Source organism: Sarcophilus harrisii, chromosome 2 (assembly GCF_902635505.1).
Source record: "Sarcophilus harrisii chromosome 2, mSarHar1.11, whole genome shotgun sequence".
Classification (NCBI taxonomy): Eukaryota; Metazoa; Chordata; class Mammalia; order Dasyuromorphia; family Dasyuridae; genus Sarcophilus; species Sarcophilus harrisii.
Window position 1 is genome coordinate 132184036 of NC_045427.1, and position 25826 is coordinate 132209861.

Consider the following 25826-nt stretch of genomic DNA (forward strand, 5'->3'; position numbering starts at 1 on the left):
TCATAAAAAACTTCTTGCTTTATTTATAAATTCAATAGTTTTCTTACACTCAGTTTCATTAATCTCACCTTTAATTTTTCATCACAAATTATATTGCTCCAGTATATGTTTCTGGGTATCCTTCCCCCCCTTCCCCCATTTCTCAAGATACTTAAAATTAAGAATTCTAATATATAGAATTCTGGGGAAAGGAAAGAACAAGGAGCTTAAAGTATCTAATGGAAAGAGCATCAAATTTGAAGCCCTAAATCTTACATTCTCATCCAAGCATCTATTTATTATGTGACATTAGGCAACCTTCAAGGCTCTTCTTGAAAAAATGAGTTTTGCCAAGGTGATTGCTAAGGTCCCATTCAGCTCTAAATCCCCTGCTCAGTAAAGTAAAATGGGCTTAAGCTGTGAGGACTCCGAGGATAATGATGTTATCATTTGCATGCTGATGAAACTATTTTACTACTATAGATTCAAAAACAGAAAACTAGATTCCTGTCTAGGATAGAATATCTGGAAAGTGCTTAGCACAATGCCTAATGCACAACTTAGTCAGCACTATATAAATGCTAGCTATCATTATTATTGTTGTTGTTGCTGTTATGAAACAGACAGTAAGATTCATGAACAGCTTTTTCAACCCAGCCAGAAAAGACCAGATGGGAGCATATTAAATGAGAAAGCCAACTGCCTCCAAAGGCTAGAAAGGAAGGCAACCCATTGAGAAAGCCCCTGGTTACATGAAAATGAACACTGTAGGCAGTCCCTTTCTCCTCCTTGTGCCCCTGGACAATATATGAATTCTTTGTAATTCCCTAGAACAAGGTCTTTGTTTTGGCATTAACTCAAATTCCCAATCTTCAAGTGTTACAATCCTTAGGATCAACTCAGGAATGATAAGAATTAACATACCTTTGGGATCCGAAAATCTTAGATTTTGAGTTATAAGGATCTTTGAGGTCATCTAGTCCAAGCCTTTCATTTTATAGATAAAGGGCTTCAGGTCCAGGGAGTAAAATAACTTGCCCACAATGATAGAAAGTAGTTCCAGTAGAAGCCTATTATATATATATTTTTGGATTTAGGCAAATGAAGAGCTCCAGTATGAGTTTATTATATATTTTTTGGATTAAGTTAGATAAAATCTGTCCTATATCTAATGCCTTTTTATCCTCAATACTTGCTGCAAAATTGAGGCCCTTTTGGAGTAAAATCGCTAAATCCCAATGTTCTCATGATTTTCTTGAGCTAGAAAGATTTTGTAGCATATCTCCTTCATTCCTTTAAAAACAAATAAATCTGGATCTATCCTGTCAGTGACCAGAATACAATTGAAACATGCTATAAAAGAAAAATAAAGTCAGATCCACTACAGGTTGGGAACCTAACCCATAGGTTTCTTTTTTGTCATCATGAGGTGGTTATATAAAAGGAAGAAGACCACTCTCAGGACAGAGTATTTAGAAGGCATTTTGTTTTGTGTCCTTTAAGATTGGACTTCTCAAGGAAAGAAGAGAGAAACATCCATATGGAGGAATGCCCACCAGATACCCAAAGTAAGAGTGTCCATTTCTCCCACTATTCCTCACTTTCAGCTTCCTCTTCACTGCCCTCACTCAGGGGGAATTCTCTTTGGGACTTCTGAATTCCATGGATTTTGGTCTCCATTGGGCATTCTTGGTTCAAAATTGCCTGTAGCAAGAGAGAGAAGGAGAAAATCATTTCATTTTCTCAATAAACCTTCCTTCTCACCCACTCTCCAACTATCCCTAAAGTTTTTGCTAAGTGAGTTTTCACATCAAAGCCTGAAAGGGCCCAAGATATATTTTTTAGGCTTCCTGCATCCATTCAAGCTCAACTAAATTCATCATTAGTAGTCAATCTTCAGATGTCACTGAAGTGTATTTCTGTGCTCTGTGAACCCATACGTAGGGAGGGGGAGAAAAAGGAAAAGAGGAATAAAATGAATCTTGAAGGAGAAAGGGAGAAATCTTCAACAGAAAGATGAATTGATATTATCATAATAATTGTTATTATAAATCTGTGATTTCATCAGTAAGGTTCCCAATGTGGAAATTCCATATACCACTGCATCTCAGATACTCTCATGAGTTGCCTGGAGAACTCAAAAATTAAGTGATTTGTCCATGAATCACAAGTAACTAGTATGTGTCAGAGACAGAGTTTGATTCTAGAACTTCCTCACAGCAAGGACAATCCTTTACTCACTAATCCACGACTCTCTTCATAATTATCATGGGGGAAAGAGGAAGCTTATGAGAGGAGAAAGAATGGAAAAAAAAGAAGGTATAGAAACATGAGGAAAGGAGAGGAAAAGGAATAAAAGAAGAAAAAAAAGAAAAAAGTCACTCTTTCAGTTATGATTAAAATCAGTCCCATACAATCTTTTCTTCCTTGGCTGGGGGGCTTCGAAGGTAGTAGCAGAGTGGAGCATAGGCAATGTTGATGACTCCAATAATGACCATGAGCCAGGGAAAACCAATAGCATGGACGATAGCACCCCCAGTAGATGGACCTGCAAAAGTCAAATCAAGCATTTATTATAGATCCATCAAACAGACCAGAAAGAGAATGGATACTGTGTTGCGAGGAAGAACGAAGAATACAGAAAAGAGGTGGCTCCATGTGTCAAAGGTTCCAGACTTGAGAGTCAGTTATGGCTCTATCTTGGTTTAAAACTAATTATCTCACTGATTAATCAAAGTGGGAATGAGAATTTGGAATAAGGATAGGAGCTTATAGAGAAACAGGTCTGTACAGATGCCATACCAATAGCAAATCCCATACAGAAAGCCACATCAGCGATGGCATAGATACTCCCATACACAGATGTATGACGAAGGTCTACCAGGTGTCCCATGATAGGCATTATGGAAGAGTCTACCATGCCTGCCAAAACAAACAACACAGTTAGTCACTATCATCCCTCTTCTTCCTTCTGCATTCTGCCTATGTGCTCTTTCACTTTCTTCCTTGGATTCTCTTTGTCATTCTACCTCTACTCCATCCCCTTTCTCATTCAACTCTTTCCTTGCTCATCTCCTCTATCTTCCCTCCCCTAAGTAGGAATTATAAGGCCTTTCCAAAAAAGCAACTTCCCACTATTGCTTTCATCTCATCTCCTCTTTCTCCCTCATTTACTCCCCACACCCAGTCTGGATCAGAGAAAAGATCAGGGAAGCCAACTGACTCAGAACCCAATATCAAATTGAGGTCTCAGGCTCAGGGAAGCTCGGGTAAGAAGAATGGAAATGGGACAGGAGAGAGGAAGAATTGCATACTTGGCCTCCTTTTTTGAGAAAAAATTCTTACCAATAGCAAAGCCCAATCCCCCATTGGGACCAATCAGACCAAAAATATTCTGAGCAAGAGGAACCTTTGAGGAAAAACAAAAACAGAGAGTAGTCAGAGTGTGACATCTTATGAAATGTTATCCAAAGGCTTCTGATGAATGTATAAAGGATCTAGGCAACTCTGTACCACAGACTCTTCTCACATTTAACCTTTACAGGCTTTCTTATTCTCTGTTGTTACTGTTGCCATCAAAACGTTTTTATTAAGTTCCTAATTGTATGTGTGTGTGTGTGTCTTTTTGTGTGAAGGGAGAGTAAGTAGGCCTTCAACAAACACTATTCTATGTCTATGCATTTAAAAAACTTATGAAAAAGGGCCCATAGATTGGCAAGAGTCACACACACACACACACACACACACACACACACACACAGACAAACTTCTCAGCATGGATTCCCACTCTTCAACCATCCATAGTCTTTGTCCCATTCTTTTGAGGATATACTAATCTCCAATGACATATTAACTAATAAGTAAACATTAACTAATGACTGATAACTTGTTATCATACATATTTGCATTTTAAAAGAGATTCTTTTAAAAAAAATAATCATTTTCCTATTTCTTTGATCTATTTGGAATGTTGTCACTATGAGCTGTTTAGGGGTGGAAGGGCCCTTTCCATTGCATCTATTGTCACTATTCTAGTCTTGGGAAGGACTTAATAAAGAACAATTTGACTCTACTGAGAAATTGCAAATACCTAAAACATCAATATCCTGAACATCCCAGGCTATATTAGATTGATTCTCAGTCATTCCGGATTTTTTCTCCTTCATTATGTCATCCATCTTCTCTCCTCCCCTCTTCCCACTTTCAATTCTCATGTTGAACAGTGATAGGAGAATTATAATTTGTGGTTACTCAAGCTAGTTTCAACCTGTGTCATCACCTCTTGTTCAGAGCCTGAGTCCCTGAATAAAGCCTTTGTTTCAATGAATGTCTTTCTAACAGGGTTTAGAAGATGGGCATTTGTTGTCCTGCTTTGCTTCTCAAAAGAATTGGCATTGAAGCTGAGTCCCTAGGGGCTGGTCTAGCCAAAAGACTCCTAGTTATACTCACACAGAGCAGACTGGTACCTACAACCAACATCCCAATCAAAGAACATAGCCACCTATAAAAAAGGAAAGAAGATTGTAATTTTCTAGATGTCTTAATGAGATCTATTTGTTTTAGAGAAAATCCAATTCTCTCTTACATATCTTTCAACAACCTCTGGAGATGTGGTGGTTGTATTAGCTGTTTCATAATTGTTGAGTGGTAGGAAGAGGTTGATTTATGAATATTTAGGGCTTTTTTCCATTTTGTACTTTAAATGGGGCTGCAGAATTTAATATTGTAGCAGGGGAAAGAGCTAAACTATGTCTTGCATCTGTTGCTTAACACATTTCAGAGTTATCAGTTTTAAAATAACTACCTTGGGCTATCTTTTGAATTCCTTTTTAGCATTTATTGGCAACTACCACCAGCCTGGCTTTAACTAGTCTATGATGTTTTATGATGACAACTATAACCATTCTAGAAACCAAAGTAAACACTGATTTCTATTTGTTTTTGTTGTTGTTTTTTGCTGAGTCAATTGGGGTTAAGTGACTTGCCCAAGGTCACACAGTTAGGCAGTGTTAAGTGTCTGAGGCCACATTTGAACTCAGATCCTCCTGATGGTGCTCTATCCACTGCATCACCTAGCTGCCCCCTTTCTATTTGTTTTTATTATTGTGTCCTATCTGGTGGGTTTTTTTCTTAAATTATCCTACATAATATCGAGATTACTTCATTTTCTAGTTTGACTCATGTTGTTTACAAACTAAAATAAAAATCAACAGAACTGTATGTTTTCAAAAAGAGGAAAAAAGAAGTTTTGAAGGGCATTTCATTGTTTTATAGTCATCTTGTTAGACTAAAGCATTGATTGCCTTTCTGCATATCATATACTGTATGTTATTATTTCATGCTTAATCTCTTCTTTCTATCAATCATTAATGTTGTGAGGTTTCAAAGAAGTACTTAATTAAAAGTAATATATAACATTGATTTTTTTTTACAAAAGGAAGCAAGAAATTACTTTAGGGAGACGTCATTCACCTCCCGACCCAACCCCAGACCCATTACTACCAAGGGTGACCAATAAAAACACCATCTGAGTACCATTTCCAGAAGCTACTTCCTGTCTAAACAAACAAAGCAATACCTCTATAGCTCACTAGACATAGATATTACTTCAAGTGATGGAAAGAAGGATATTTTTCTCTTGTGTTTCTAGAAGGCATGTGGTGGATACCTGAGCTATGAGAATGGCTCGTGAGCCTTTGTTCAGGCCCTTTCCCTATCTGAAGTGTCCACCTTCTAAATCCTAATAATTTTTCAAGCCCCAGAACAAATCTTCAGTAAGTCCTTCCCAGATCACCTTAATCCATGATGTACTTTTCTTTTTTGACACCCTATAAACTGAATACACTATTCCTTTAGGCTTTTGCTGGTCATATCCTGTCTTATGTTGTTAATGATCTTTTTATATGAATATGTCCACCCCACTCCCAACTAAATCATAAGGTCCTAAAGAATGAGGATTGTGTCCTATTTCCTATGTGCCCTCCCTCTTTCAGTTGTAACTTTGTGTGATTTTAAGATCTCCTGAACAGATGCTATAATCACGATAACTACTATCTTGCTTCTTCCTTTCCTCTCCAACTCCACAGATTACTTACCGACCCATCTTGTTAGCCAATACCCCAAAAAGGTTGGTGCCAATGAGATAAGACACACTGGCTGGCAGGAAGGCTAGACCTATAGGGAGAAAAATACTTCTTAGGATTTTTTTTTTTTTGCTTTTGTTCCCATAGAAACTTCTCCCCTTGAAGAAAGAATGGCTCTATCCTATGGTTTACCCTCCAAAATAGAGAAAATCTTCATTTCACAAAGCCCCCATCCACTCTGGGTTCCACACAACAAAGGAAATCGCTATGCAAAGCAGATATATATTGCCTTACCACCCATACTTTGCCCTTGTGACATAAAATGACTAATATAGAGGGAATATTAACTCAAGCACTGCAGTTCTTGTCTCAAAACACAGGTGAACTGAGTGAAAGGAGGTAGAGAACATTCCTGTTTAGGAGGCAGAGAAAAATGCTTATTATCCACGTTATCCATTACCATTGTGTGGTGGGAAGAATGTTGATTCAGGAATTCAGGAAAACTTGGTAATTTTTTTGGTCATTGTCCAGATTCTAACTGGAATTGAAATCACTGGCCTCTTACAGCCTGAGTTTCCTAATGTGTAGAATGGGGTGCTATACTCCATCCACTCTTCAGTCAACTCCAATGACTCCCTCTTACCTTCAGGATCAAAGATAAACTTCTCTGTCTAGCTTTTGAAATCCTTCATAACCTGTCCCCTGCCTATCCTTCTAGGCTTCTTGTACCTTCACAATCCAGCAACACTGGCCTCCTTGCTATTTCTCTAAAAAGGCTTTCCATTGCTTTACCCTGGGCATTTTCATTAGCTGATTCCTAAAATCTGTAATTCTCTCCTTTGTTATAGTTGCTATCTCTTGACTTATTTAGCTTTCTTCACATCATAGCTAGAATATGGGATTCTTACTTAACCCCCTTCAAAATTAGTTCCTTCTTTCTGAGATCATCTCCAATTTCTCCAGTATATATTTTGTTTATACATTTCCCCTCCCTTTCCCCAATAAACTGGCTTCTTGAAAGCAGAGATTGTTTTGGGCATAGAAAGTGTCTGGCAAAGAGTAGGTACTTGATCATGGTTTATTGACTTGACTTGGCTAATCATAGTACTTCCTTTTTTTAAACAGTATTTTTGTGAAGATCAAATGAGATATTTGAGTTTTTAAAGTATTTTATAAATGAAAAGGCATTATATAAATGCCAGTTGTTATTCTTTTCTCCTCTGATGTCCAAGACTGGCTACCTTCAAGAACATCTCCATTTATGAAAGCAATGCCCTAGACTCAGCAGCAGCAAAGCTCAGAGTTTTAACTAACACCCCACTTTCCAAACCCCAGTAGTGTAGATGGATTTTTATGGAGTTGTTGTCCACTTTCCCTCCTGGCCATGCTTGCTTATAAGGCCACATACTACCAGATTTCCAGAGCTAGTGGTAAGAGAAGTCATACTAAATTAAGCAAATGACACCTCTCATTGGCCCAGTGTTCTCAAAATCTGAATTGACCCAAAAGGGCAGCAGCAGCACCAGAGAAAGATGTGGAATTCAAGACTGGGAGAAGCAGTAGCACATTAACTCATGCTTGAACTCAATAGCCTTTATTGGGCCTTATGCTATATAGTCCTTTCAAGAAGAAATAACATGTATGTATATCTCCCATAGTGTGGAGGAAAGAGGGAAAGAAATAAAAAGAAACAGAAAGAGAGAGAGACAAAGACACACACACACACACAGAGAGAGAGAGAGACAGAGACAGAGACAGAGACAGAAACAGAGAGACCAAGACTATTATGGGCCAGAACTTTGTACTTGAAACAAGGATTCTTAGAAGGTGTTAACTATGTGGAATTGATAATATAATGGTTATCTAGTTTAGCATGGTGATTAATAGTTCTCCAATTCAGTATGATTGAATTAATCCTACAACAAATAATGGTTCCCTAGTGATATGATTGTTTTATACTCAATATACTGTAAATGATCTAATTATAATAGAGCATATAAACTGGACAAACTCAGCCAGGGTCAGACTGGGAGAAGACAGAGGACTGGAGGCAGGAGCTCAAGCTCTCGGAGCCAAGGAGAGATATTTACTCCATCTCACACCACGTGGTGGCTGGCCTGTCCTCCTGCTTCCCTCACTGAAACTAAAGCCTGTCTGAAGGGCCTCCAGAAAGCTAGCCGAGCCCCAGGCAAGAAGACAATAAAGAATTTGGACTTCATCCCTGACTATTCTCATGATGATTACTCTGACTGAAATGAAGGCTAGTCCCAAGATCTCCAGAAAACTAACCAGAATACTACAAGAGATAGAGACAGACAGACAGACACACACACACACACACACACACACACACAGAGAGAGAGAGAGAGAGAGAGAGAGAGAGAGAGAGAGAGAGAGAGAAATTCAGTCAATTTGGACCACAGACATCAGGAAAAAGTAAGCAGGCCAAATCAGGAGTCTCCTGTATGTCTTAGGCCTCATTTCCTACTTCTCTTTGGGTCAAACAAAGCACTATCTCCATACTTTCAAGGATAAATAACCACTGAAATTATAATTAAGTCAGAGATAAATGTTTCACAGGTTACTGGATATGGCATTTATTTTTAATATATATTTTCAATAGACAGGAAGCAAAGTGCCTCTGGCTTGGTTTGTCTACACTAGATGACAGCTGTGTTAGCTGATCCTGTTGGTCTAGATTAATTACCTTTATAAATAAAGGCAGTAGCTTTTCTATTGTGTCTTGGGGAAACTACTTCCTGGAAACCTTTTGGTCTCTTAGATACATCTCTGACATCTTGGTTATTGTTTCATCCTACTCCATGAAGCTGAAGTCTATCTATCAAACAGAGTTTAGAGCATCTTATAATATGTCATATATCTCCTCTGATTAGCATTCAGTGAATAAAGAGGTACCCAAGTGGGAGGATGCTACTTTTAGCCATGGATAGACTGCAGAGGAGTGGTAGGAGACTGCTTTTTAGTTTGTCTGAGATATTCAGGTATAATTGTTCATATCACAGGCATGTTTCTTTTAGACTGAATTCAGGACAAAATTTTAGAGAAAGTACTTATAAGAGGTAAACGCTTCCTACTTTGGCAATCTGAAAATGTACCAATGTCCTTCTCATTCACCAAACTGATTACAGCATCCAGAAGGCCAAAAGTGGTATGTATTGGGGAAAGTATTGAACTAGTAATCAGGAATTCTGGTTTTGATTCTAGATCTGTTATTCAGTTGTTATGTGACCTTGAGCAAATGACTTTTCTTGCTTTCAATTTAGCATCTTCCTCTGGAAGACAAAGAAGTTCTATAAGAGGACCCATTGAGGTCCCTTCCAGGTCCAGAACTCCATGAACTCGTCTAGAATAAAAACACTGCCTTTGGAATTTCAGGAATTGAATCCAAATTCTATCTCTGATGCTAACTCTCTGTGGGATTAAGGGTAGGCCTCTTCATCTCCCTGCTTCTCAGTTGGCTTGTCTATAAAATGAAGGGGTGTGGATTAAATGGCCTATATCTATGACCCTATGATTTTTTGAAATGCTTTGTTAGTCCTATAACTTGTCTCCAAGCAATCTGGCCATAGTCCAGTGAAACTTGCATCTGTCATTCACCCTCCACCAGGAGCCAGAAGAGCCAGGAGGAATATTATCTGCACAAATGGTACCTCCTGAATAAGCCCTAACATGATTAACGGTCATAGCCAGAGCCAGCTCCTGGTGAGGGAAATTCAATTGAGGGGTAAGTGGGGAGTACAGATGGGAATTTAAACTCATATTGTTCCCCTAGAAAATTAGATTAGGAACATTATATTGGGCACTCAGCAACTATTGTATCTTTATCAGCTTCTACCTTCCTCATTGCCACCACACTCAACTATCAGCAACTGTGACTAATCGGCACGTAGCCTTCCCTGTTCCTCTGCCTTGGGCTTCCTGGAAAAAGCTGGAACCCCACTTATGACCCAAACTGTGTCACAGAGGTTTCTTCCTGAAAGGTGGTCAAAGCCCTAGACTGGACAGTCTTACCTAAGGGAGAACAGGGTTCTAGACCTGAGAAAATCATTCCCTTCTCATCAAATCCCTTCCCTTTTCCCTGATATTTTCATACTGGCAAGAAGAACTTGCCAAAAAATAAAAATAAAATCAAGTTCTACCTTGAAGGAAAAAAGAAGTCACAACAGAGTCACCTCAAGGTCTAGGCCTAAGAAAACATTTTTAATAAAACACTTTGAGCTTTGAAAAGTACTTGACACATATTATTCCATTTGTTGTTCACAATAATTCTGCAAGGAAGGTACTATGATTTATCCCCATTTTATACATGAATAAACTGAGGCTCTAAAAGAATTTAAATGACATGTCCATGGTCACACAATTAATAGATATTTGAGGCAGGATTTGAACTCAGGTCTTCCTAATCTAAGTCCAGTGCACTATTTTCTGTCACATGGATGTAATAACATAAAGGGAGGATGGGAGAGATGACTGAGAAGGAAAGGAAGGATTACTTCTTTATTTGATAAACATAGAGAAATAAAAGGAAATAATGGATTGTTGATATGAATATAAGCCTTAGTGCATCCTACCTTCAGTCATTTAGCAGGAAACAATTCTGTGTCCCCATCTTTCTTTATATTGGCTCTTTTGTTTATCTTTGAATTGGCTGGGCTTGTTCTCATTTTATTGCAAATTCTTGCTCTTTCCAGCAACTAGGACCACTTCATTTCTGTTTCTTTTCCAAAAATCCAAAATCTAGGCCCAGATGTGTACTCCTCCTTCTTCCTTCTTTTCCTCCCAGTATACTCAGATTTACCTCACATATACTAGGTAGGCATAGGAGAGAATTCTATTCAAGTAAACATAGTTCTACTATCCCATCAAAGGAGACATTCCATTTCTGTGAGTCCAGGTAGAGAGACTGACTTCTGGGCCATTTGGGAAGTGTGAAGTCAACAAAAGAAAACTATTCTCATCATCAGCTCCTCCACATTACTACTGAGATGGCTTGAAGGTCTGATACTTACCCAGTTGCCACTTGGGGGAACACATGGTCTGCATCATCCATATAGGCAGTGTGGGCTCCAATATAGCCACCCCCATGTTGGCAAAGCAGAGGGAACCTGCAGAGACAGTCCTGATGTCCAGCTGCCCCAGACAAAGCCCCCAATTCCCTTTCTATTTCAACTAGGAAGGTTACCTGCAGCCACCAGGATGTAAGGATCTCTCAGAAGAGTTAAGATCGGTGTGCCTTTGGAACTCTGGAGGAAATACAAAATTTCTTCTGAAGGAAATAAAAATTTGTTCTAATTGTATAGCATCTTGTTTTTCTCAAAACGTATATGCACTTATTGTCTTCTTTATATAGACTAGATAAAACAGTTTGTATTATTCCTATTTGACCAATAAGTAAAATGAAGCTCAAAGTAAGTGAATGACCATTCATCCATTCTCTCATCCATTTATTCAACAAATATTTAATAGGTATCTGTTATGGACAAGATGCCAGATTTCCTGAGGTACTATTAGGGATATGAAGATTTTAAAGACAGTTCCAGCTTCAAAGGGTTTCTAAATTTTATAGAATTTATAATCTAATATATCACATAGCTAGTTAGTAACAGAGCCCTTATAATATCTAACCCCAAACTCCTGGAGCATCATGGAAAAAAATGGATATCGTATTCTATTGGGAGTCAGACATCTCTCAGACAGATGGTGCAATGGATATAGCTCTGAACCTGGAATGAGGAAGTTCAAATCCAACCTCAGTAACTAGCTGTAAATAACAAGTTTTCTCAATTTCCTCATCTGTAAAATGAGCATAATAATAGCACTCACCTCTCTGGATGTTTGTAAGGGCAAAATAAGATAACATTTGTAACATGCTTTTCAGACTTTAAAAACACTATATAAATGCTAGATAGTGTTGTTATTATTACATAGACCTAGGTACAAATTGTCTTTTATATTTACTAGTTTGCTAGTGGTATGACCACAGGGAGATCAGGCTCCCTGAATGCAGAACAGTAGCCCAAATTAGATAGATCTAGCCCAGGCTTCCATTCAATTTTTCCCCTCCCTACCTCCTAGCCATTTTCTATCTGAGCTGACAAACACTCCTCCACATTCTTTTCTTTTATGTAGCCAAAATCAAATCAATACTTGCCATTGTTCCTAGAAAGGGTGTGTCTACTTCTTTCTCTATTTGTCAGGGTAGCTCTACTCTCCAGTCTGATGATTTTCTAAGTGAAATATCCTTCTCAGACCACCACTGCCCTAAAAGTGTTTTCCACTTCTATTTGAGAACAAAGACCATCTTTGATTTGTACTTGTATCCCCAGTGTTTATTAGCACCAGGTTTGGCACATAAAAAGTGCTTAAATGATTTTTCATTCTTTTGAGTGATCCTAAGATCTTACTGAGATATAGAATCCATCCTACATCCTCTATGGGCAGTTAATTGACACAGAGGATAGAGCATTGCAGGGGAAGGCCGGAATTCAAATCCAGTCTCAGACAGTCACTAATTCTATGACCCTGGGCAAGTCACTTAATCCTATTTGCCTCAGTTTTCTCATCTATAAAATGAACTGGAGAAGAAAATGGCAAACCACTCCAATATCTTTGCCAAAAAAACCCTACAAGGATCACAAAGAATGATTCGACTGAATGACTGAATAATAATACCTATTGTAAGGGAGTAACTCATAATGATTAGGTAATTATGACTAGGTTATTATGACATTTAAATGAATTCATATAGGCAAAGTATACCAAAACTTATCTAAATATCAATTATTTTTATACCAGAGGGCAATGTGAGTGGCACTTGGAGGGAACTCCCACTCAAATCCTTTGACTTCTATATTGAAAGTCTTCACTGGCACTGAACTAGGGTCTAAATATCTGACTTTGAGGTCTCAGGTTTCCCATGTAGGTAGGTAAACCATAGAAACTTGAATTTGGTTGCTTACAATCTGTGCTCAGAATTTAGTAAGAACATAGGTTTGCATATTATTGTGCCCTCCAATTGCCATTTTAAAATCACAAAATGTTTCAGCAGGAAGGGAACTTAAAGTTCATATAATTTAATACTCTTATTTTATTTTAAAAGAAGAAAACTGAGGGCCAAGAAAAGTTACATTTTCTTTTCACTGAGGCAATTGAGGTTAAATGACTTGCCCAGGGTCACACAACTAGGAAGTGTTAAATATCTGATGTCAAATTTGAACTCAGGTTCTCCTGACTTCACAACTGGTACTCTATCCACTGCATCACCTAGCTGCAGTTAATTTTCAAAGTCACATGATGACTTATTGTTTGATAATAAGTGATAGAATCAGAAACAGAATCTGGGTCTTCTGACTACCAGTCCAATGTTTTATTGTTATTATTATTTTCCAAGATATCCTATTATGTGTCTTGCTTCTCCGGTGTGCTCTGGTAATGTGGAAGAACTGATACTCATCAAGTCATTAGTCACAAAAAGGTCACTCCCTACCAGACACAACCTGATAAATCACTTTAGGCCATTTTTATCTGCAGGGTACAATTCAAGGGAAAATTGGAGAACATTTTTATCTTGGATTTAGGCTCAAAGTGGGGGAGGGTTATTTAAGTTAACAAGCCAAGTCCCAGAGCCTTTGTAAAAAGGTGGCCAGTTTATACCTTTGCTATAGAATACTGGTTTTGGATGGGTGACCATACCCCCACCCAGACATCCTATTAGCTAGTTTTTTTTTTTCCTACAATATCTGGAATCCTAAAAGAAAAATATCTGCTTCCTAGGAGTTGTCATCATCTCAAAATATCAAGAGATTCCTGGACACCAATAAGCAAAACCTTGGAGAATTATCTAGCTTAGGTGAAAAATAAGAATGGGATGAGACCTTCACCCTTGCTTTCTTTCTAGCCTTTTCCTCACTGAGCACTGATTCCTCTCTGTGACTTTCCCCTGTGGTACAATGGTGTCAACACCAGATTGTCACAGAGTTATGATGCAACCCTACATGCTGTTGTAATACCAATTGGACTGATCTGGAAGTTTTTAGCAAAGGTGAGACATTCTTGATTCTGAGTGATTTCTCTCAAAGCTGTCTCTTTTCCAATAATATATCTGACCTGTAACATACAAATTTATAAAACTTTGTACTCTCTTTTTGAAGCTATCCCAAAAACAAACAAAAAAATTAATCCCACTTTCCTCATCTCCCAAATATCAGTATTTTCTACCTCCTTTCACCATATTTATTTGTGGTTTTATATGAGAATTGCAATGATTGAATTAGGATGATCTTCCCAGAATATCAGCTATCCAATATACCTCCTCCAATAATTAATGAAGAGTTTGTAGTAAAATATAGTGTCACTTAATGACAAGAATATTAGACACAGAGTCAGAAGACTTAAATTCTAAAGAATTTCTTAGCTTTATGATTATTAGCCTGTTTCATCATCTACAAACACATCATTCTCAAACAGACTCTGATAATGTGGGCAGAAACTGTTTCATTTTTATACTTGTGTTCCCAGAGGTTAGCACAGTGTCAAGCACATAATAGGCATTTAATACTTGTTGTGTGATCAATTATATTACTCACCAGAAAGCATTTTATAGTTGCAAAATACTATATAAATATGAATTGTTACTGTTTCTAATAGTAACAATAATGCCATAATATCTGCTACTGAAATTGTCACAAAGATGCTTTTAGTAAGATGGGTTCTACATCACATTAAGATCTTAGGATCATAAATCTAAAACCTAAAGGACCAGAGGCCAGCTAGCTCAAAGCTTCTTAAACTGTGCGTCATAACTCCATATACGGTCACATAATTGAATGTGGGGATTGACGCAAAAAAATAGGCAACACTAAAAGATTTCTGAACACAACAATCAAAAAATAATTCAAAATCAAATACAGAATAAATCTGAAGTGTTCTGGTAGTGCTTGCTCTTGTTGCATCAATCGAATTCACTGAAGTCTTGGATCTGAAGCCAGAGCATGTGCACTTTGCACTGAGCATGAATTTGAAGCAAGATCACATAAAAATTTCTCAGGTAAAAAGGGGTCTTGAGTAGAAAAAGTTTAAGAAGCTCTGGTCTACTTCAATTCCTTCTTTTTATAGGTTGATAAAGGCCCAAAAAGTTTAAACGCCTTATTTGAATTCATGCAGGTACTGCAAGATTTAAATAGTTCTCTGACCTCAGAGTCAGATTGCTTTCTGTCACACCCTGCAATCCTACTATTTTTATTTACTTACAAAAAAGCAGTTCTTTTATGCATCTTTGAAATTGCCAATAGAATATTAAATGTAAAATAACAACAACAGAATATTGACTTTTCCAAAGAAATTTCTATCTGAAGTCCATACATAAAAAAGAGAATGAGATGAATAGTAACAGCAACAACAAAAATAATACAAATACTACTTACCTCAGGACAGATCTTGGAGGGCTGTAGAATACAGAGTTGTAGAGCTAAAATGGGGAAAGGAAGTTCAATATGTGTCTTTTTCTTGAGATCTCAAGGATTCTACTGTCAATAGCAGTTACAGTAACCTACTTCCTTCCCTCTTCATGATTTTTGTCAAAATCCATTAGAAGTGACTTCTTCTAGCTCATGACTGGCACCATGACACAAAATGTTTCTAACCCATCACTTTTAAGGATGACTTACTCACCTCCATCCATCAGGGCCAGCAATGCCAGAATAAGGAAGGGAGCAGGTTTGCCAACAAACTCATACATCAGGCTTCCAAAGGGAGCACCCACTGAAAAGCAAAGGGAATGATCAGGTACAACAGAGACTGGATTAAAAGATACATCTTAATAATGTTTTGTGTCTATGTAAATAGATCTGTCTCTTTCAACACTTCCATTAGACTTAGGACTCTTAGGAGACAGAGACTATGATCATATTTTTTCACACTGAATTCAGTGTTGGGCACATAGCAGATATTCAAATAAAGACTTATTTGCTGTACTGTAGATTACCAGAACTATAAAGCAGAAGTGTCAAAGATGAAGCCCCTACATGGGCTAAAACACTTGAGTTCCTTCAAATTAAAATGTAATTGGGAAACCTTTAACAAAATAAATTAAAATGCAGTAAAAACATAGGTGACATTACTTACAACAGAAGTTAACATTCAGCCAACAGGGATTTTTATGATGGATTAGTGGTCCCCGTTTCTATATGAATTTGATACTATTGTAAAGTACCTTAGAGGTTGTCTTCTAACATTTTTCATTTTATAGATGAGATAATGAAGGTTCAGAAATATGAGGGTATTTGCTCTCAAAGTCACACAGCTAATAAAAACAGAGTTAGAAACTTAAATCTGGATCTCTTGATCCAAGTTCCCTGATCTTGCCACAAGAATAAATTATTTATGGAATAATTCTATTCAAAATATTGGGTAAAGGGAAGGCTTTTGTTCTCAACTTACCTACATATACCATGCAGGACCTATCCCAACCTAGGCTGAACATGGGAATGACTCAGTCATTGTACTCCAAATACCCAGTAGTCATTAGCTTTTTTTTTCTTTTTATACTTTTTTTTTTTGATGAAGCATTTGAAATTAAGTGACTTGACCAGGGTCACACAGCTAGGAAGTGCTAAGTATCTGAAGCTGCATTTTAAATCAGATGGCACTCTATCCACTGCACCATCTAGCTGTCCTAGTCAAACCAATATATGAAAGAAAGAACTACTTACCTAATACCCCCAAAGCTAGACCACCTAGGGCAATACCCATTGCACTTCCTCTTTCATAATCATCTGTGTACACACTGGCCAGCATTCCAAGTCCTAGAAGTGGAGAAACAAAAAGGATAAGAAAACAGGCTCCTAAGCCCTAGGAGGTGTGGTATGGGGGAGGTTTTGAGGAAAGACCAACAGAAGAATTGAATGGATGTTGAAAGCTGGATGAGTTGGAACAGGACAGGAAAAGGAGGCAAGCTGAAGATTCCTTTGACAATCTTGCCTCTAGTCAAACCTGTCAATTTAAATTAAAAAAAAAAAAAAAAGAATTTCTCCCACTAGGCTTTACCCCAATTGATTTTTCAAAATCAAGATTTCTTTTGCATCGTAGTATTTAAAGCTGACTGAAGTCATTTAGTTCTACCACTTCATTTTACAAATGAGGAAGCAGGGGTCCACAGAGGTTGTGACTGTCCTAGATCATGCAGCTAGTTCAAAACTAGGTCTTTTTCTGTCTCCAAATTCAATATTCTTCTACTCAAAATGTAGAGTTCTATAGTTTTTCTCCTATTCCTAATATGTAGGGATCTGAATTCTACAGTTGGGAAAGGGAACTGAGGAGGGAAAAAAGAGGATGCTACAGGAAAAGGAAAGAAGAAAGAAAGGGAAGATGGAGGAAGAATGAGGAAAGTATTGGACTTACCAGCAACTGATGAAAAGGAGGATCCAATGCCTTGAAGAGTTCTGGCCAAGAGAAGAAGTGTGTAGGTTCCTGAAAAAGCAAACACTGAACAGAGAGGAGACCACCAAGGATGGCCAAATCAGTGTATACTTCTAAACCCTTGAATTATTATAAAAGCAATCACTATATCATATAGCCTTCATGCCCATCCTTGCTTTATAATGGAAGACTTTTTAACAAGGTCAGACCAAGAGAGATTTTTTTCATTTTTGTGAACAGCTTTGTGCCATAAACTGTGAGAGACAGAAGACAGTTCAGGAACTTGAGAAACTTCCAATCTAATTTAGGGAGATCTATTCATAAGAAAAAATTAAAGAGTAAAGTGGAACTATGGTTAGCTAATGTGACACACATAATAAGAGACCATGACAATGAAGTCCTTGCATTATGTTCAATTCTTTTTAACAAAAATGAGTCAATGAAAAGAACACTGATATGAAATGAGATCTGATTTAAAATTCCAGTTCTATCACTTAATAATGGTGAGGAAAATGGCATCATTTCCTCATCTACAAAATGGGGGTAATAATTTTTACTCTTTTTATTCTCATAAGACCGAGGATTCAAAAACCCTTTGTAACTAAAATTACTATACAAGTAAGGATCATATGAAAGAAATTATCCAAACCACTAATAAAAATAGAAGTGAAAACCAAAACAAAATTGTGATTTTACTTCACATTCAACTGACATAGATAACAGAAGGCCAGTTCAAGGTCTCCTGGAGAGACAGGTGCCCTGTGATGTACCTGTGAATTAATAAAACTATTCTAGAAAGAAATTTGAAATTATGCAAATAAAATGAATCAGATGCCCATAACTTTTGACCCAGAGATTCTGTTATTAGGCATATAACCCAAGGAAATAATTGACAGCAAGAAAGTGCACATAAATATTCTAAAATATTTATAGCAGTACTTTTCATGATAGTAAAGAACTGGAATCAAAGTTGATAATTGATTGGGAATGGCTAAACGACTTATGGTACATGATTCTAGAGGACTAATAATGAAATGTACTACTCACTTTCTGATAGAGGAAGGATTCAGACTATAGAATAAGTAAATTTCTTTTTAAACATAACCAATGAAAAAATTTCTTTTGTTTGACTAAAGATGTTTGGGTTTTGTTTTCAGTTAGGGAAGTAGTTAAGCAGGAAGATAGATATTTGCTAATGGAAAAAATAAAACATAACTTAAAAAACAAATTGTGGTATATCAATGTAATGGCATGATATATATATAATGAATCTAGATAATCATGGAAAAATATATGAAGTGAAATAAACAGAACCAAGAAAAAAAATGCACAATGAATATAAATGGAAAGAACAACCATGAAACAATTGAAACTGAATGTTGTGATTTTATAAAGAACAAACTTGTTCCCAAAGATGAGATAGTAGAAGACATATTTTCCCTAATCCTTTGTAGAAGTGAGGTCCATAGATATGAACCATAATATATAATGTGAGATTCATTTTTTTCTATGTGTTGATTAGTTTCACTGAATAATTTTTCCTCTTCTCTCAAAAAAATTTTTTTTTAGTTACAACAGATATTTCTGGGGGATAGTAAAGAACAGAAATATAGAAGAAATTTAGGAAATGCAAAGTCAAATTATATCAATGAAATATATTAAAATATATATTTAAACTATTATTATTTCATTCTGATCTTTTTGATGGGGCTCAGATAGAAATATTCAGAAGACATGATGCTATTCTATTATTCTTTTATAACTGTAGATTATTGCACAAGGGAATAAAACATAACTGAATTGGCTTATAAGTTTTTCTATAAACTCATCTAATGGATCTCTGTTTTTTCAATAATATCTCCATGTTTTGAGAACTTTTCATTCCATGTAGTTTGGAGATTTTGATTACTTAGTATAGTAACATCTATTAACAATGGCCTTAAATGTTTATGGAACAATGGTATGTCTCATTGGTTATAGACATCAGTTTTGTTTGTAATAGTGCTCCGGTTTGTGTACACATTTTTGAATTCTCAAGAGCATTTTGGGATTCTTAATTGTAGTATGGGCATTTGTTGTCTGCTAAGTTGTGAAGGACAACAAAATTCTGAAGTATTATTCTGGCCACCTGATTGTGTTTTCTAGATATTCCACAGATAAAAAATTTCTGGTGGCAATGATGTAATCTTAAATCACTATCATGGACCATTTTATTTCTATAAATAAAATCTTACATGACTAAGTTGTTTGATTTATACTTATTTGTCAACAACTTGTCACTTGAGCTTATGTCGATGTCATTCATGGAGCATCTTGTGATTATGATCTGGGGTCATAACTATTTCATGGGCATCTGGAGATAAACCAGTTTCAGTTACATTTGAATGTGAGCTCCTTTAGATTGAACACCATGTTTTTGCCTAGGAATCATCATTGAGTCCTTAATCTCACCTCTCATATCTAATCTATTGTCAAGTCCTGTCAAATCTATCTACTCAACATTTCTCTTATACTTTCACTTCTCTCCTCTGTCACTGCTACAATCCTAATAAAGGTCCTATCCTCACACCTAGACTATTGCAATTCAGTTCATCCTGTATTCAGTCATCAAAGTGAACTTCCTATATCATAAGTATGATCATGTTACACACATACAAACAAACACTCTATAAATTCCAGTTGTTCCCTATTATCACTGGTATAAACTATTAAAAACCTTTATTATATAATGCAGAATTGTAAATGATTTAGCTATTCTCAACAAGATGATGATCCAAGACAATCCTAAAGGACTAATGATGAAGCAAACTATCCACCTCCAGAGAATTGATACTGTCTGAAACCAGACTGAAGCATGCTGTTTTTCTTTTTCTTCCTCCTTTCCTTCCTCTCTTCCTTTCTTCCTCCCTTTTTTCTATCTTTTTCTCCTCTTTCTTCTTTTCTTTTTTTTTTATTTTTCAGTTGAGTCTTGTACAAAATGATTAATATGGAAATGTTTTAAATGATTGCATACATATAATCTGTAGTGAATTGCTTACCATCTATGGGGGAAGAGGAGGAGGGAGGGAGGAATATAATTTGGAACTCAAAACTTTTTAAGAAATGTTAAAAGTGATTTTTAACATATAATTAGGGGAAAAACAAAATATTATGTATATTTTAAAATGAAAGCCTCTATTTCGCCTTCAGAGCCCTTCATAATCTGGTCCCTTCCTATCTTTCCTTGCTTTTTATATTTCATTTCACTCAATTTTAATCTGGTGAATTGGCATCCTTTCTGTTCCTCTAAACATCTCTCCATCTCCTATCTCTGAGCATTTTTGTTGACTATTCTCAAAAGTCTGAGTTTCTCTTCCTCCTTTTTTTCCATTTCCTGGCTTTCCTGATTTCCCCAAATCCCCTCGTGTCTCAGTTAAAATTCCCACCCTCATCCAATCCCCTTTAACGCTAGGGTTTTTCTTTTGAGATTATCTCCAGTGTCTCCAGTATATATTTTATTTTTATACAGTTGTTGTTTTTTAACATGTTATCTCTCCCATTAGATTCTGATCCCTGGTGCTTAGCACAATACCTGGCACATACAAAGTGTTAAATGCTTATTGACTAATGATTAACATTGGACAAATAACTATTTCTAGTTGTTATTATTATTGCTTTGTTAAGTTAGATCCATTTATTGCGAAAGTATATCTATACATTTTTAACTTATTTCTTCATGGTGCTTAATTTATTCATTATCATTGTTATTATTATACAAAGTACATAGAGCCTAACAGTTAGCAAAGCTGTAATTCCTTTATTCGCTTGCATCTTCATCCTATTTTGAATGTCCTCTCTCCTTCTCCACTTATATTTTAAATCTTATCCATGCTTTAAGGTGCAAGTTAAATCTCATCTTCTATGTGAAATTTCCCCTGACTTTTCCATTTCACTGTTATCTGTCTTGTTCTCTGAACTCCATGGCACTTAACATCTAGCAGGGTTGTCAATCCTACTGCCTATTGGGAAATCAGGTTTCTTGCAGTCTCCAGGGTACATTATCTGTCCCTTTGCTCAGACTAATAAGTAACTGCATTGGCAAATAAAAGAGAAACAGAGCTTGGGAGATCAGCAGTACCAATATAGTTACAAACTCTGAACAAATGCACCACTTGAATTTGAAACTACTTGTCTAAGATTTAGTGATATGCTTTTTCTTCTTATAGTAAGTAGCAGGATTCTGAGGGCCCAGTAAGTGCTTAATTAAATCAACAAACATTTATTAAGCACCTAATGTTATGAAAGCAGAGGTCTCATAAAGGAGACAGGAGAACCAGGAGACAGAGAGCCTGCCTTGGAGTTAGGAAGACTGAGGGTCAAGTTCAGCTTCTGACATAAATTGGCTGTTAGAACATGGTTAAATTATTTAGCCTCCCAGTGCTTCAGGTAACTATCTAAAACTTTAAGTTAAAAGTGACATAAAATTGCATTAGTGAAAGTAATTTCTATACCACGAGTTTCCTATATACACTCTCTCCACCCCCTGCAAAAAAAGAGAATAAGCTGTTGGGCTAAGTGCTGAGTAACAAATTTTTCTTAAAGTTGATTTTTTAAAGTGAAGGTAAAAAGGAAAATGGGAGATGAAATAACATAGGAACCTGAGGTAAGAAGAAGAAAAAGGAGAAAATGAATTGGGTAAAAGGGAGCTTATATTGTGTGTGTGTATCACTTTTAGGCTTATAAAATTTATCTCCTTAATTTTCTTTAATCTTTAGTACAGGGGCAGCTAAGTGGCACAGTGGATAGAGCACCAGCCTTGAAGTCAGGAGGACCAGAGTTCAAATCTGGTCTCAGACATTTAACACTTCCTAGCTGTGTGACCCTGGACAAGTCCCTTAACCCCAATTGCTCAGGAAAAAAAAATCCTTAGAACAACCCTGTATAGTAGGTATCAGCAACTCTTCTATACATATGAGAAAACAGATTCAAACTTGCCAGGCATTGCTGAACTAATAAGATTGGATTCAAACTCAGATCTACTGGACTCCAAACCCAAAGTTTGGAGCACTCAGTCTACTACAACTCATTTACTTTTCAGGCTTACCCAAAACTACCTCAATTGCTCCTTGATGGTTCCTGTAAAGTTTGACTAGTCACCCAGCCTTTGACCCCTATAATTTTTTTCATTTATTTTATTTAGTTGTTTATCTTCCTTGAATTTCCCTTTTATTATACATACAAACCATATTTATTTCTAAGAGGTTATATCTTTCTCTTTCATTTTTGATTGTACTTCAGCTGCTTATAACTTTTATCGATTTTATTTTGACTGTTGGTAGACTCTCTGGAAATTTATAATTAGCTATAATTTCATCCTCCATTTATCAACCTTCACTTTAAACAAAACCCTGTAATTTGTCCCTTCTAAAGATGTGATATTTTTATATTAACCCTGTCCAAGGTATTAAATAGATAGACAGATGTGAGCACATTCAGACAACAGATACATAGGTCCCACATGTTAATAGCAGCCATGATTTCTTAAGTCAAAGGTAATGGAATTCTCATTGCCCCTTCCCACTTTCCACTTCTACTTCCCATCCCCTAATACATCTCTTCTTTATTTCAGGATTGGACAATTCCTATCAAATTCCCAATAGCTATATTGCCAGAATGGGTTTGCAAAGGTGGTAAATCTTAGCCTTCATTCTCCCACCCCACCCTAATACATAGAGCATGTTCAAGGATCTTGAATTGAAATTCCTGATTCTCCTGTGAAATAATCTGACCTTTTTGTTCATAAAACAGAATTCAAGGAAGTCAAAGAACAGAAGCCCAGGACTTACTGACTGTAGAAAGAAACATGATGACAAAGCCAGCAAACATGGGGATGTGATATCCAATCCTAAGAAGGAAGTGAAAACAACAACTCTAAGTGATTTATACGTGTTTCATGCTGAGTTTGCATATTTTATAGGCATGTACATGCATGTGCATATATACATTTATTTATTTATTTTTTATTATAGTAACTTTTTATTGACAGAACCCATGCCAGGGTAATTTTTTTACAACATTATCCCTTGCACTCACTTCTGTTCTGATTTTTCCCTCCCACCCTCCACCCCCTCCCCTAGATGGCAAGCAGCATATACACATTTAAAATGGAAAAGTAAGTATAATGATAATAAGGGATAACAATCCCTACTATTTATCTATATCTATATTATAAATGTCACCTTGCCATGATGACTTTTGAGGGATAGAAGGATAATAAAAACTATGGCTATTCTATGAATTTTATTCTACTCATGTATTTATATCCCAGGCAGGATTAGCATGTCCATTTGCAAATGTGCACAGGAGACCATTCAATACATGAATCTAAATCCAGGTTCAAATTTTTGCTATATATACGTGTAATTATGTATTCTTTCCTTACTCTCATCACAGTTACATATCTATCCATCTTTACATAGATGTATGTAGAGTATGTGCATATGTATACTTTTATATAGTTAACCATCTATATTTGTGGATACATACACATATATGTATGTGCAGGTGTGTATGTTTGTGTATCTTTGAAAATTCACAATAATTTTAGTCAGGTTTGCCATCATTCCAAGTCATGTGAAATGTCTAATATTCCTAATCCCTTGTTGTTTAAAGGTCACATTCTAGAGCACTGACATGATATGGGCACACCCTATGTCTTCTCATTTCTTGATTCAGCCCTGATTAGGGGATTGAAAGATATTAAGCCACTGAATACTACAAACAGATCTGGGAACAAAAAAAAAAAAAAAAAAATGAATTGAATATTTAATTTCATTATAAATATTCAAAATTGTCTTTCTCCCCCAGGGACCAGAAATGCTGAAGTCCTCCAATTTCTTCCTTTAGTTTAAAATGACTATTCTTGATAGAAATAGGTGATAGCTATGCCCTTCCTAAACTCTCAACCACTTTAGGATGTTGAGGTCCCCATTAAAATATACCTGTTTGTGAGGAGACCCACAAAAGGGTTGACCAGAAGCTGCATTATAGCCTTTGATGCAAACAGAAGTCCAACCCGTAAGTTTTCCTCTTCCAGGAACTCAGTACCTTGCAGACAATTGTTCCTAGGTGCCAAGCTGGGTTCAATAACTTGTGGGGGTAGGGTGCCAAAGTTCTCATTCATCCATTCCTTTTCTGAGTGTTTGCTTTCTTCAGTCACCATTGTAGTATTATCAAAGTAGGAGAAGATGGAAGAAAAGTCTGCATTGTGGAGAATCCCCGGAGCATTGCTACCAAAGGGCAAAGTCTCAGACACATTGGCACTTCTGAATTCAGTTGCATAAAGGAAGGCAGGTACGATGGGCACTAGAATCAAAGACATATGGTAGGTGACAGGGGAGGTGACAGATGACAGGGCAGGTTGTGTGATTTTGCCATTATCTGGTTCTAATGAAAAACTGGAAAAGCAAGCTACTTGTGCATGTAAAGTAGGTTTACATGATGAGATTTGAAAAAGTGCTTGCAACAATCTGAAACTATTCTGATTGCCACTATACATAAAAATATTCTCCTTTGGAGTTGTTCCTTCAGACTTATAAGATGTTTTAATAAAATGTCCAGGAAACTACTATTCAAAAGCATTTTATCCAGAAGTGACAGTATACCAACATTTCTTACTGCATGGGAACAGAGCAAATCAAACCAGATTATCTGGTTATAATCTAGAATGGGGAAACTAAGAGCAGTGGACTGTAAAGTTAGACAAATAAGTTGATGGGACAGGAACTGGGAAAATCTAGAGAATAGGATAGGTAATCTCTGTTAGGGTACCACATATAAGAGTAGTAGGAATCTGGAGTGGAGTTAGGGACAGTATAAACCTACAGGGCATCTTGGGAGCATAATGAAGGATCATGAGAATGGAATAATTGGTGCACTTTACAATTTTGCCTAGTGTCAGGTTTTTCTTTAATCCCTTTTCCTGTTCTCTGAAGTTCCCTTCACACCCATCTGCCTTGATGTTGATTCCTTTCATTTGAATGTTTAAGAAGCACTATTTTTCATCCTTTCCTTCTAAGCTACAGCAACCTCTGGTTCAATATTCCGGGGATAAGAGATGACCAGCATAAATGAGACTGTAGGACAACTTCACCCTGCCCACAGATGGTCCCAGAACATACCCACCACAGTCAGTAACATGTTGTCCAGCAGAAGGGCCACAAATACCACCACCAGCACTAGCTTTCGGGATTCTCTTCCCTCTTTCAGCCATCGACAGGAAGTACAGAGGGTAGTCTAGAACATGGTAGAAAGTTCAGTGTTCTGTTGTCTTTCCCCTCATCCCCAACC

General features: G+C 36.7%; 1 protein-coding gene across 1 annotated transcript; it reads right to left on the reverse strand.

Moving 5' to 3' along the window:
- On the reverse strand, positions 1-25826 carry SLC18A1 (solute carrier family 18 member A1). Its single transcript, XM_031950824.1, has 15 exons — positions 25658-25826; positions 24479-24842; positions 23324-23382; positions 17481-17564; positions 16793-16885; positions 15753-15842; positions 15506-15549; positions 11266-11326; positions 11093-11188; positions 6075-6153; positions 4429-4480; positions 3325-3388; positions 2782-2901; positions 2394-2527; positions 1-1683 (listed from the first exon to the last, which is right to left on the reverse strand). The coding sequence occupies exons 1-15, from the start codon at positions 25674-25676 to the stop codon at positions 1570-1572; spliced, it is 1473 nt and encodes a 490-aa protein (XP_031806684.1). The 5' UTR covers positions 25677-25826; the 3' UTR covers positions 1-1569.